Consider the following 14,406-nt stretch of genomic DNA (forward strand, 5'->3'; position numbering starts at 1 on the left):
GCACCAAGATTAGAATTGGCAAGTATCCTACCTACAAAGCAAACGGAAAAGCAGGTAGATGCTTGGTGATCAGAGAAAGCTAAGGTCTAAAATAAAAGATACTCGGCAGAGAAGACAAGGAGAGACTCTTCATAAAAGTTTGTGCTGACTACCAAGAAATACTAACTTTAAAAGAGGATTGGTTTGAGATGTAATGGAAACCTTTGAAGACTTTTACAATTACAATATGTAACTATAAATAATGCAAAATCTCCCATTTTCCAAGCAGCGTTTCAGACACTCAGAAGTAAATAGTAGCCACAGAATAGGGGCATTAAAAAAACAAACAAAACAAAGAAGACCTTTGGAAATCTAGAAGTATGAAGTTCAACCATATGAAATTGCCACTTTGTACATCATAAAGTTCAAATAAAACAAATTTCATATGTTTCAGCCAAAAAAATTGGGAGGTGGTGGTCATACATTCAATGCTAAGAATAAAAACCTGAAGACATGCTAATATTCTGTGGTTTCAAAGGAGGTTTATGTCTATGGGAGATTATTACTGAAGCAGGAAAAGCATTTTTAATGTTCTGTTCTAAATGTCTGCCTCAAGTCACACACAACTGTGGCCCATCAGTACCCACTTAAATATGCCTAAAATTAAAAATTTCCATTTATAACCATCCCCTTATCTTCTGTGTCTCTAACACGACATTCATCCCTAATAAACTTCTATTCCCAATAGATTTCTCCATCCCTCTCGTTGGATCCCTGAACCCAGCTATTAATGGTAAAACTTCAAGTACACAGTCCTTCTGTGCCCACATACACCCTACTCCTCACTCTATTATTCACCCGCCTTCTGCTCCTCACGCCAGCCTGTCTCTACTGCTCTACTTTCTCCCAACCTTGGCGCACTGACAGTCCCATCTGTCCATGGCAGGTTCCCCCACCCCCACCTTTTAATACACAGTGATCTAATCTTTCCTGCACTGAATGAGGCGATTTCTCTGAGCCTGTCTCTCTGCCTTTCCCATGTACATGAGCTCTGTTGTTTTCAAGAATGCATGCTAGATTTTATCACGTAACCTCCAAACGTCTGCCAGTCCAGACCTCGGTGGCTTTCTCAAGACCAATTTCACCTAACAGGCAGAATCTGAATTTAAAAATTAGGATACTTCGACCGGAGTTGTAAACACCTGGAACTGAAATGTTAGGATAAGGGGACTCATCTATGCTGGGTATGTTTCCATGTGGAGGCACCGCGCTCTCCCTGGCAGTATTTCAGGGGTACTTAAAAAAAAAAAAAAAAGTATGTATAACTTTCTGAACTGGGAAAATGAACACAGGGCCTGCGTGACCTCCATCACGTTACGGATCAGGGGAGCAATCGCTAACAGGAAGGGGACCTCAGTGTGCCCCCCACGTTTTCTGGTGATGGAAAGCTTCGGAACAGCGCAGGGACATCTCCAACTCTGACTGTTGGGCTTAACCATGTGCCACCTTTGACTCCGGCCGTGGCAGGAGCTACTGGCCACGTCACCAGCGGCCTGACCACCGCAATCGGCTTGGCGCCGTCTGCACCGCCCCGGCGGAGCCGCCCACCCTGCGCCGACATACCTCGAGTTGGCTATTTCCACTTTGGTTCTCGCCATGGCGGCCGCCCTTTGCGCGCCTTCGATGGCTCGGTCCACCTTCTCCTTAGTTTTTGTGTTTCTTATCGGGATAAGCTGCTTCCTAATTCCACGGACCAGAACATTATTTTTGTACTTCCCCTCTTCCTTGGAGCCGTCGGGGAACACGGTGCAGCCGTAGCCGTGCCGCTTGTTGTTGACCCACTCGCCCTCGTATTTCATGCCGTTGGAGCGCTCGCTGATGCCGAAGCCGTTGCGCTTGTCGTTCCGCCACTCGCCCATGTAGGTCTCGGTGGTGGTGGCGTCCACGTGGTCCTCCACGGGGCAGAAATCGCAGTCGACGTCGCTGAAGCTGATGGTGGAGTTGGCGTCGCTGGAGCTGATCCTGCTCATGGCCGCGTCGCTGCGCACCGAGCTGCGCTTGCTGGAGATGGAAGACTTGGACTCGGACTTGCGGATCTTCATGCTGCCCAGCAGCGAGCCCCTGCGGAAGAGGCCGCCCTTCTTCTTGCCCGCGAGCTCGGCGTCCGCTTGGAAGTTGAGCACGAAGCCGCCGCGCGTGCCCGTGGGCGTGTCGGCGGCGGCCGCGGCGTCGTGGAGCACGCTGCCGTTGCTCTGCTCGCTGCGCAGCGAGGCCAGCGAGGTGCGCAGGGGCGAGCGGATCACCGTGGCCATGCCGTAGGGCACGCTCTGGCGCACGCCGTAGCCGTGCCGCATGCCGCCGGCCCACTGGCCCTGGTACGTACCTTGGAGAGACCAAAGCGCAGCGTGAGTCCGGGCGGGGGCGCGCGTTCCTCGCCGGGCCGGCCGCGCGCTTGGCACAGCCCGGGGCGCGGGGCGGGGGGCCCAGGGCGCGACCCCGCAGCCTCCCCGCAGCCTCCCCGCCAGCCCCGAGGGACCCTCTGCATGCCTGCGTCTCCCTGGCGGTGGGCGAGGAGACGCTGCTCACCCTCGGAGGCACCGAGACGAGGCCAGAGGCAACCTTAGGAATTCACCTGAGCGCGGACATGTGCTTGGCAGCGCGGCTTTAAACTATGATACCAGAGCCCTTTTGCCACGAACATTATGCCTTTTCAGGGGGAGGACAACCTCTAGAGCATTTATGTCCAGTAAGGTCGTCTATGAAATAAGTCAGCAAAGGCATTTAAAAAGTAACCTGGGGCAGAGTTCTAAATAATCTTAGGAAGAAATGAATGTTAAAATTAGGGAACTTCAAATTTTCTTTTCAAAATCAAGGTCATTTCCTTTTATTAAAAGCAAAATTTAAATTACAGTGCCTTTGCTGGAAATAGTGGGGGTGGGGGGGACACTTTGTAAAGTATATGATTGTCTAACCACTAACTATACCTAAAACTAATACCAAATAATACTGAATGTAAATTGTAATTGGAAAAAAACAAAAATATAGTAAAAAATAATTTGAACACATTATAGTAATTTATACAAATTAATTTAAAAAATGAGTTATAGTACCTCTCCAAACAAAGCTACGTGGAAATTTTAAGATGCAATTACTTCTGTATTCATAACAATTCACAGGATCATAGAAAATGAATTATTACAGTCTGTCTCCAACTGTTTCAGATTTTATAGATCTACCTTGAAGTCACTTTTCATTTTAAATGGCTACACACAGATGTCCATTGTTTTTCATGCATTTCATTTAAAAATTCTGAGCAAAAATGCTAGTAGTTTTATGTCATTGTGTTAACAAGGGCTGCACTTAAAAGTTAAAACTAAAATGACCCCCAAATCAAAAGTTTTGACTAATTTCACAACTACCTTCTCTTTCTGTTCATTCTACTATATTTATGTCATATAAATAGACAATAGCAGGGCAACAATGAAATATTAAATAGGTGTGGTACTGTGAATGCCATATGCTGGGTAGATGTGAAAGCCTTAAGCAGACATCTATGAACTTCTGAGGAGGTGGGCAGGTTATAGCTTTCTCAGAAGGATAAACCACAAAGGGTAGGACAGTCATATAGGACAATTTAGGGTAAGAAACTTCCTACTGAATACTAGCCAGCTTCAAACATTACCACCTTAGCAGGGAAGGAAACTGAATGATCAGGAAATGACAATTTTGGCTTTCCCTTCACCTATATAGATAAAATTTAAATTCTATGATAAAAGTTATAATCTGACTTACACATACTAAAACAAACCACTTTATTTTAAATATTTTGTTTGTTTTAAATAAACGTGGAACACTAAAATTATATCCTTCTAACTTTCCTACACAATGTCAATTTTGCTAGAAGAATTTCCAAAGGTGCTATGTGAATCAATAAGTATTTATACTTTTAAACTGCAGTCATACTATCCTAGTAAATGCTTACCACTGAGAGAACATTAATAGTTTCCTTAAATTGATATCTCCAAAGGAAAGACTAATATTTGGAATTTCCAAAGAAGTATCGCTCGAAAAGCTAAGCAGTTTAAGGCAACAACAATAATTAGAAAGTTTAGGTCTCTGATTAACTGTCAAGCAGGGAGGGCGAGGCGAACAGCTGGCCACAGCCCCATCCTATTCTGTTAAATCACAGTACATGGAAGAATTCCTCCGTGGACTTGCCAGAAACCAATTTACAGCCAAAGTGTTAGTAGTTCATCTGAAATTTAAAAGAGGTTTAGTTTAGTCAGTGAACCTAGAAAAAAGGGCCCCTATTTCTTTATGAAGCAGGTGGGTTCCAACTTCATTTACTGCTCAAATAAAGCTCTAATTAGGTCCTCTCAACGCCTTAAAGATAGATGCAGATTCCACAAGTGTGAAACTGGTATCTATGGGTTTTGTTTTAAATTCTGTTCTACGGTTTTTCTTCTGGGAGCCGATTTTCTAGATAGAGCCATTTTGTAGTGGGAGGTGTCCAGTTCAGAATGAGTTCCAAATTAAGAGTGTTATATGCCAAACTTATGTTTCTATGCTACCGATGGGTATGTGCAAGTATGCATACAGTTAACAACAATATGTCTTCCTAAAAATTTCCAGTAGTTTTATGACAGGTGGGGAAAAAATGAGATATAGCAGATCAGAATTTGCACCAAAAATGCTGGGCACCTCAATTTGGATTTCGAGTATGGTGCCAATTTATTCTGATGTAATATTCAGGGGGTTTCTAGTCAGCAACACTTCACACACAAATCACGAATAAGTCACATGATACTTCCCCCATGGAATTACTACTTCCTCCTCTAACTTAATGTCACCCCAAAATACATGGGATCAGATTTTCCCCAAGTCTGACAGTGCGTGTACAGGGACAAACATATAGTCGTGCAGAGGCAAATAATAAATAAATAAACCACCCCAAGCTAACTCACGTAAGAATAGGGAAAGTGATGATTCCTATTTTCACCCAAAACCTTTATTTGAAATAAATTACGGCAATATACTTCCACTCAGACCCCACCTTTTATGACTGAGGACTTGCTAATTAAACAGAATGACAAATGAAAGAAAGCAGGAAATCATCTAGCACAGAGTAAACACTCAAATCATGATTTTTAAGTTTTTCCCCTTCCTAATTGGCAGCATATTAGATTTTTTTTTTTTAATAGAAAAAGAAAACCACTGTCCTATGGTGATGGCAAATTTTAAGGCTTTTAATTTAAAAAAAAAAATTTTTTTTTTTAAACAGAAGGCAGATTATCCATAGTCAGCCCAGACACTTATTTGAGCTTCCACAAAACATACAGAGACTACCTTCACTGTGCTATATATATTTTTTGATTACTAGGTATAATGAATACCTTAAACCAAGATATTTTGTTTAATTAGTAACTTTAAGACTATTTTTAACCTTCCTGAAGAGAACTATCTACAGCCTTCCTAAAAGGTTATAAAATGATGCACACATTTAAAAAACATTGCGTTCCACTTTTGAGCATGGCATTTAGTTATATTGAAGAGCTGGGGCCTCCAGTAAAATCCAATCACAAGCTAACATATTATAGGGCTGCCAACCAAGGCACCCTGTGTCCATTCAGAACATTTAAGGGCCCTAATTAACTACTGTACTGTGGAACTTGGGACTCAAGCAGCCCATATAAAAGTATTCGAGAAAGTTTTTTTCCCTTCCTTTTAATTCATGAGAACCATATCCTTTATTTAGGACGAAAATATGTCCCTTTTAGCAAATCCTACCATTCTGCTGTTTTGCATTTGAAACACGGCCCATGTTCTGAGTGAGTGTACAAATTGTAAAAGCTTTTATATAGGCAATGGCACAACTGGGGTTGCACCAGGCTGGAGAAACTTTTAATTGGATCCCTTTAATCTCCTTCCACTGAGCTGCGAAATTCCAAAAGATGACATTGCCTCCTACAACCTTTTTCAATAAACTATGATTATGTTTACTGTCAGAAAATGTAGTTTGCCAAAGCATAAACTATTAATCTTTCTCGGCTTATTACACAAGGAAATCCACCAGGTTCTGACACCTGTTTCAATAACGTATACTTTCCCTAATTGAAAATAAAGTCTGCTCTACTATTAACATAGTTTCTTTTGCAAATATTGTTAACTATTAAAATAAGGTGAGTTTTGTTCACCAGCATACTGTTTAGGTCATACACCTTCCTGCACATCGGGTTTGGGCACTGCCACTCTCAGGAGTAAAGCAGCTGCTAACTCAACAGCTTTGGGCACTATCTCTCTTAATTGTATTTTTTTAAAACGTAGAGTTCCTTGCTCATTTCTAAAATGTTTTCCTAGTGGTGTGTCCATAGATCTCCAGGTCAACAAAGACTACCCCTCTTTAAGGAACACCAACAGTTTAAGGAACCGAATGAAAACAAGTAGCAAAGCCCCCACTCGCTGCGAACTCCACCTGCGTCAGGTGGCCTCTCCGCTCCCCTAGCTAGGATGTTTCCAAAGGAACCCCAAATAAGGTACCATTCCCCCACATCCTAGTTATGGGGTTCTGGATTCTATCTTTAGGCTACTAGAGGACCAGCAGCGAAATACGACTCCTCGTGAAACCAATCCGGGAGCGGTCAGCGCCGACCGCCAGCCTCCAAGCCCGGGGCGCTCGCTCTAGCTGCAAGGGAGTGGCGATTTCAAACCCGGCCGGGAGAGGGAGGGATCAGGAACGTAATGTGACGGGCTCAAGTGACAGCGTCCTCCCTCCTGCCCAGCCCTCCCCGGCGGAAACACCTCGGGGGCAGCGCTGCGCTGGCGCCCGCCAGGTAGCTCCACGCCTGGCCGCCCCGGGCGTGGACGCGGCGCCCGCGCCCAGAACCGGGTCAGATCGGCCCCCCGCGCACCAGTTGCGTCCCAACGCGCCCTCTGCGGGAGGGCGGGCCCGGGGGGAGGGGGGCCGCCCCAGGTGTTTTGGCGGGTTTCCGGACACGTGCGCCCCGCGTCCCCCCGGCTGCCCCGCCAAGCCCACCGCGCCAGCTGGCAGAGCCGCCGGCGCCGCCGCTCACCTCCGTCCCCGTAGGTCTCCACGCCGTAACCGTCCTGCAGCCCGTTACTCCAGGTACCCTCGTAGCGAGCCGGGGTGCACAGGCTCTGCCGGACCCCGTAGCGCCCCTTGAAACCATGTGACCACTCCCCCCGGTACATCCACTTGCCCTTCGTCTCCACCCCCAGCCCGTGCCGCTTGCCCTGCGCCCAGTAGCCCTGGTAGGTGTTGCCGCTGGGCCAGGTGTAGCCTCCGACCACCTCGAAGCCGTGCGACCAGGAGCCCGAGTACTCGCCCTGGCCCTTGGGCCCCGTGCAGATGCCATGCCCGTGCGCCTTGCCCTCCTCCCAGCCGCCGCAGTAGGTGCCGCCATCGTCGAAGTCGAACCTTCCGCCCGTCATTCGGGGGGCAGCCCCGGCGCGCTCCCCGCGGGGGCACGGACGCGGGCAGAGCTGGGCACGGCAGGGTGTAGCTCGGCGGTGGGGGCCCGGCGGGCGAGCGCGCGACAGCGCCCCGGGCAGCTCCCGCGGCCGCTCGGCTCCAGTCCGACGCCGCCCCCGTCCTCCCCGGTTCTTTCGCCGCCGCCACCGCCGCCCTCCTCCGCCTCCGCCTCCGCCTCCGCCTCCGCCTCCACCGCCGCCGCCTCCGGTGCCACCGCCCTGGCCAGCGCCGCGCGCGAGAGGACAGCCCCGGCTCCGGAGCGGACCTTCAGCTGCTCCCGCCCGCCCACGTGAGCCGGGCGCCGCCCCGCGCCCGCCCCTGTCCCCTCCCCGGGCGCCGAGGCCCGGCCCCGCGGCTCCGGCCCCACCGGCCCTGCCCCCAGCGGGGGCCGCTCTCTCCCGCGGGGGGCCCGGGCGCGCGGGAGCTCGCGCCAGGGGGTGCGGCGGGAGGGCACCTGTCCCCGGGGACGCGCGGCCGTCCCCACCTGGCGACGAAGGCGCGGCTGCGCGCGCGGAGACGGCTCGCGGGCGGCGCAGCCTCGGGGCCGGTGCTCGCGGTTTATCGAGGTGGTTAAGCGCCTCCAAGTGCGGCCACGTGTGTGTGTGTGTGTGTGTTGAGGGAAAACTCCTGGGTCCGTGTTTGTCTGCATGGGGTTTGTAATTGCATTTTTTCGGCGTTCCCACTTGTGTTCTGTTGCATGTGTCGTGCTCAGCTGTCATTGGGACTTAATATCCCCCAGATATATGTATGCCTGTGATATCAATCGGTGGCAGCCTAGATGTAATTGCGCAGGATGTTCTGACGCACCCGCCCATTTCAATGCACATGTGTTTGCATTTATTTAATGAAGATTCAGGGGAGGGCAATGCAGTTTGAAAAAGCACGGTGTCCATTGGTTACTGTTTCTATTTGTAATAACGGAGAGGTTGTTTTTAACCTGTCTCTGCGGGGTTATAGGCTGTTTCCTTGTGCATCGGACGGAGCCCACTCCCCTTAATGCCTCATTTGTTCTTCTAATAACTTTAGAAATTCTTCAGCCTGGAGCTGTGTACCCAACAGGCGGATGGCTCCGTCGGAGTATATTGGGTGAGTGTCTGGAATGTACACCTGGTACTCTCCCCTGGTGTCCATAGTTTAGGAAAGTAAACAGCAGCTTTCAAGGAGGTATATGGTAAGTAAAACACTGCTCTAAACTTACAAAGAGTCGGTGACCTACAAAACCGGGGACAGGTGTCAGCTGATCTTTCCAGCTACAACACTGCTTTGTTGAGTTCAGTTTGGACAACTCTTTGAAACTTTTAAATGTCAATTTCTCCTATATGGAAGTGACAAGAGTTGCCTTTCCCTTTCCACCTTAGATGACAACTGAGTATTCTGTCCGCACAGTGCAAAGCCAGGAATTAGAGATTTGGTAACAGGCAAGTTGAATCGGTCAGTGTTGTCTCGGGTGAGAGCAGGCATTGGTCTCAATCTCACCCTCAAAATGCCCATGGGAGACACTTCCCTGTGGTTCATAGCCAGGGGTCTTAGGTCGGCCTCTCAAGGACATGCTTTGCTGAGTATCCACACTAGTCCTTAGGCTAAGAGGCTTTTGGATGACTGAGCGAGCACCAGAGGTTGCCAAAGTTTCTCTCATAGGTATTTGATAATCAGATAAAAATATAAGGACAGGTGTCAGGGAAGGCATCAGGGAAAAGTAGACTAAACTGCACAGAAAAGAAACTGAAATTGACCTTGATTGCCTCCATCTCAGGACTGGAGTGGGCCTTTCCTGCTTATCTGGCTGAAATGCTGAAAGAAAAATCTCAGTTTACACAGAACCAAATCACCAAAGAGAACTGGAAACCCTCATCCGTGGCGCTGCCTGCGAGCTGCCAGGAATAGTGCTTACCCCAGTGGCCTGAAATAATTCCGCATCCTGCTCAGCATCTTGTCCTGGGCTGGGGATTGATTTAGGCCACTGGGAAAACAGGGCCCAGGACTTTGCAGCTGAATCGTAGCTGCATTTCTCTGTTACGGGACACACTGGGATCAGCAGCTAGCATAGGCAGATACATTTCCATCTGTTTGGGGGATTTGTTTCATGGGAAATGCCAAGACGGCATTTTTTTTTCTTAAAACTGGCTTTCTTCACAGAGTGTCTTTGTCCCTCGATCATATATTTTGGATCTAGGTGCTGGATCCATGTAGGAACACTTAAGGACTTCATTTTTGTGTGCAAGTGTGGTGGAAACACCGAATGATTTTTACTTTTCCTAATTAGCTCTCACACAAATGACGAATTTTCTGGAATATACAGCACAGAGCAAGTTTCTGGCTTTTGTAAAAGATGTTTGGTCCATCCGTGGTGGGCGGGCACAGGATTGTGGTACACACACATCAGGGCAGAATATGGAAATTTGGAGAGGATAGAAGATATGGCCATTTATCTCTTAATCGTTTCCTCTCGCTCTTCCTTATAATGCCTTCCTTGGAAGGAACCTTCATTAAAAGAGAGAATCCACCGCCAGCTATCTGCTATTAAATTTCAAATAATCTTAATTGTAACCCGACTCTGCCATTGACTCTCTTCATGGAAGAAAATTAGTATTGAATGGGTGGTACCTCGCGGAACGATTTTTGGCAAAGTAACAATAGGAGCCATGATCCCATTTACCTGCCCCTACCACAGTGGAATGTTTCCCCCGCTGCACGGACGTGTGTAAGGATGTGAGGGTTCAGGTTCAGTGGTGACGTTTGGAGAAGATGGGGACATGCACTAGGAAGAAGTGCTGAGAGTGAGGGATGGTAGAAAGTAGGCAGTGGAACGATGCTGGCTTTACCCGTCAGGGTTAGTAATGTCCTTGTTTCCCCTCTCACTCTGAACCTTTGCCCTGGATAAGGGGGAGTTGAATTTAGCTTTAAGAAGGGATTAGTAAGAAGAGAATGTGAATGTTGCTTTGACAGGTGGGGTGGGGGAGGCCATTAAAGCCCAGGGGCCAACAACCACTCTAGCAGTTTCTTGTCTTCCCTTCAAACCCAGCGATTAGAGACTGCCTTTCTGTAAAGCCTGGTGACTAAAGGTAGGCCGCTTTGAGTGTGTGTCTCTAGTAACAACGTGTTGGTGAGGGTGTTTTACTTAGATTTTAATCTTTTTTTTTAAATGAAGGTGTGTTTAAACATTTATTAATAACTATTTTACATAGTAGAATTAATTATAGAGAATTTTTAATTAAAAAATGTACAAATGACGAAAAGCTAACCTGCCAGTGTTTATTAAAAGGATGTGGTTCCAAGTGTGTCCACAGCCTGGACCTTACCTTGACCCTAAACCAACTCTGAAAGCCGGGCCGTGACTTATTATATGTCAGAATGAGTATTACTTGCACCTTTGTAAATAAAGCATTCAAGAAATTTAAGGAATTTGTCGGCAATAAGTACAGAAATTAAGAAATGTGGTCGTAAGCTTTGCAGACAACATGAGATCAGCAGAAGAGGAGAATTCTAAAATGAATGGTTTTCAAAACTTTGAAGGTGTCCCTGTGTGCCAGGTTCTGTGCTAAGTTCTTGGTGTGCATCAGTTCATTGCAATCTCGTCATAACCCACATGGGCAGTATTAGTATTAGAGCCATTTTACAGGAGAAGAAAAATACCGTGTGGGGCATTCATGTGCCCACAGTCATTCAAGGCGGGAAGAGTTGGGCAGGGATTCAAACCCAGGCCTGTCTGGCTCAAGAAGCGGTTCTCTTTATTACCCTCCTGCTTTGGAGTGAGCGTGGAGAGCAAGAAGGGGGGGTGAGGAGGATTTTCCTGTTTCTAGAATACCTGCCTGGATGAATGGCAGTGCTGCTGTGTGGCATTAAAGAAGTGGAGAAAGAAGAGTAAGCTACAGAGGCTGGGAAGATAGGTTCATGTAGGAGATGATCACAGAGAAATAGATCCCAGAGACGTTCAGTAGGCAGCTGGGTAATGCAGGTCAAGAGCTAAAAATTAATGAGCTGGTAAGTATCGGTGAACCTCAGTGATATTGTGGGTTCAATTCCAGGCAGCCGCAATAAAGCAACTCGTAATTGTTTTGCCTTTAATTTGTAAAAAATGCAACATCTGTGAAGCCCAATAAAGTGAAACCCAATAAAACGAGGTCTGCCTGTAAGAAATCGGCACTTTTCTCCTGACGGCTATTGTCCTGCAGCACCTCCTTATGAGACTCCCACTAGTCACTCAAGCCATAGGGGTTAACCTTGTCACCATCTTCTCTAGGTCACCCCTCCCCCCATGTTCATCCAGGACTAATGGTTTATCCGCTCTTCCTTCACATCCTGCCCCCCTGCCACTGCTCTGGGCAGCTTCATCCTGGCCAGGGTAGAAACCATCTCTAAAGATCAGGAGATAAAAAAGACAGTAAAAGTACACAGGAGATGACTACAAGTAGCAAGTAAGTGTCAAGAGTCCTAAGAGTTCAGAGGACAGAGTGGTTTTGTGGGCTGCTGTGGTTGAAGCTGCTTGGGGGGGGGGGGGGGGAGGGAATCATGGGCATATTGTTTAGCTTTGTGGATAAAGTGGAAGGGACATCCTTCCAGACATCTCTAGAAGGGTGGCCCTGAGTTAAGAGACACCCTATAGAGGGAGGGAATGAGGGAGTCCATGTCTGTGCCTGAGACAGAGGAGACCTCCTGGAAAAGAGGTCCCTGGGGTCTGGGGAGACAAGATGACAAACTCACCTCTCTTATGATACACTGAAAATCAGAATGTTTTATTCTGAAGTAGGAAGATACCGAGGCAACTCAGTATTTGAAATAGCACAACTTGGGGGTGGCAAGGGAACATAAAATATATCTGGGAGTGTTGGTATCGAGACAGTAAAAGCTGTGAAAATTGATGAGATGATCTTTTCTTGAAGAGCTGAATAAAGCAGGGAGGCACACAAATATTGCAGAAAGTGCCACTAAGGAGTAAGCAGCTGCTAAAGGATGAAGGACAGAAAAGGGAAATAAATTCGTAGGCAGTAAAAGAAATGTCAGTTCTAACGGGGAGGAGTGGTTCTGAGGGCTCTTGAAAGGGACATGAAACAATAGCCAGTAATAGGAAAGGCTTTCTTGTAACTGAGTGACCTGGGGGATGCTCTGTCCCAGTCCACGTGTCACCTTAACAGCACACCTCAAAGCTGTAACCCTGGTTGGGTTCTTCAGACACTGATTGCATTCCAGATAATGCTTAAATCCCTCTTCCTTTCCTTACACACACACTCGCATTTTTTGTCACCTCTTGCATTTCACTGTTACTTTCATGTGGCAAACACTTTTTAAGCTCCCTGAGAAGTAGGGAAGCCCCATGGGGTGGCCTGCTCAGATGCAGGGAGGAGGGGGACTGGGCAGACAGCCTCCAGCTGCTGCGACTTCAGCTTGGCTGCTGTGTTCACATCAAGGCCATAGTCGCTTAGGACATCCCCTCCAGATAAGAGGCAAATTGTGCACCGTGTGGCCTTCAACACACAAAAAGGAACCAGAGCACCTGGTAGGTCTCTTGGATTCTGGAAGCAACACTCTTAGAAGCTGCTCCAGCCTATATACTGAGTGACTCGGAAGGCAGGCTGCCGCTCTGAGAAGGGTCAGAGCAGGAAGTCGTAATGCAGGAGGCCTAGGCTGTGTTGTAAGCAGCCCTTCCTTGGGCAGATCCTTTGGTGGTGGTAGTGTTCGGTGTCAGGGGTGAGAAAAGATACAATGTGGAGATTATGGCAAGCCCTAGTGGCAGAATCACACTGAAGGTCTATGGGGACCTGTGCCATCTGCAAAAGAATTCTACAGCTTTTGAGAAGCAGTTCCTGGTAAGTTACTTGACCTTGATAGAAAAGGAATGCTTGACTATAGCATGACCAAATGACCATTCATCTAGAGTTTCCCATCATGAGCTGGGTCTTGTTGAACCTGCCAAGGCAAAGACAGACCCAGAAGCAGTCTATTGTGAGACAGACACAGTGGGTCCAGGATCAAGCTGAACAGGACCAAGGGCATGAGCAAGCTGCAAGAACAGGTTGTCCAGACACCCATGTCCTCTAGGGCTGCACCAACACCCTTTCCTCAGCTGTCACAATGGGAAGATGCGGATCCCATACACCCAGCTGAAGGAGGGAGAAAAGCCTGCACTAGGTTTATAGACGGACAGGCTCAGGACCTGGAGGAAGCTGCAAATGAGTGGAGGCTGCATTACAGCCACCTGGGGTGGGGTGGGCGAGATCTTTGCAGGGGGTGAGCTACGAGTGGTGAACCTGTTCATCTATTTTGTGGGAAAGGAAAAAGGGGCCTGAGGTGGGAATATATGTACATTTCTGGACAATGCCCATCAGCCTGGCCGTCTGGTCAGAGGCCTGGAAGGGACAGGACTGGAAGGCTGGAGACATGGAGGTCTTGGTAGGGACATGGATGAATGTTCAGGGATGGGCAGTACATGTGAAGAGTTTGTGCTGCATGTCAGTGGCTTCCATGGAAGAGGCAAACTCAAGGAGACAACAGGACTCCACCAGGTGATGGCAGCCATCCTTCCTCATCAGCCAGCCCAGCCCTGGAACGAGGGTCACGTGAACTTGTGGCCTTGGTGGCAGAGACAGAGGTTCTACATGGTCCAACAGGAAGGACTCCCAGATTTCAAGGCCAATTAAGCTACTGCTGCCTCTGTCCAACCTGCCAGCAACAGAAACTGCTCCTTGAGAACGCGTCATCTACTGGTGGCAAATTGACTATGTGGGGCCCCTTCCAGCCTGGAGTAGCCAACATCCTCTCTAGGATCAGATACCTGGTCTGGGTATATGTTTGCCTTTTCTGCCTACAGAGCCTCAGTCTGTGTCACTATCTAGGAGCATATGGAATGCCCGATCCTCAGAATTTCACACAACAAAGCGTCTGACCAGGGATGAAGGTGGTGCCAAAGTGCGTCCTGACCATGGGCCTTACTACATTCTGCA

General features: G+C 48.0%; 1 protein-coding gene across 3 annotated transcripts in view; it reads right to left on the reverse strand.

The window, feature by feature from the left end:
* The window catches only part of JPH1 (junctophilin 1), a 76,952-nt gene extending 69,318 nt beyond the window's left edge, over nucleotides 1–7,634 (reverse strand). For all 3 annotated transcript variants that reach the window (XM_081116780.1, XM_081116782.1, XM_081116781.1), the window contains exons 1-2: nucleotides 7,050–7,634; nucleotides 1,603–2,362 (exon numbers count right to left, since the gene is read on the reverse strand). In XM_081116780.1, the coding sequence (XP_080972906.1) occupies nucleotides 1,603–2,362; nucleotides 7,050–7,428 (1,139 nt within the window). In that variant the 5' untranslated portion in view covers nucleotides 7,429–7,634. The remainder of the gene's footprint in view (nucleotides 1–1,602; nucleotides 2,363–7,049) is intronic.
* Between the last annotated feature and the right edge of the window lie 6,772 nt (nucleotides 7,635–14,406).

Source organism: Miniopterus schreibersii, assembly GCF_964146895.1.
Source record: "Miniopterus schreibersii genome assembly, chromosome: 17".
Lineage (NCBI taxonomy): Eukaryota > Metazoa > Chordata > Mammalia > Chiroptera > Miniopteridae > Miniopterus > Miniopterus schreibersii.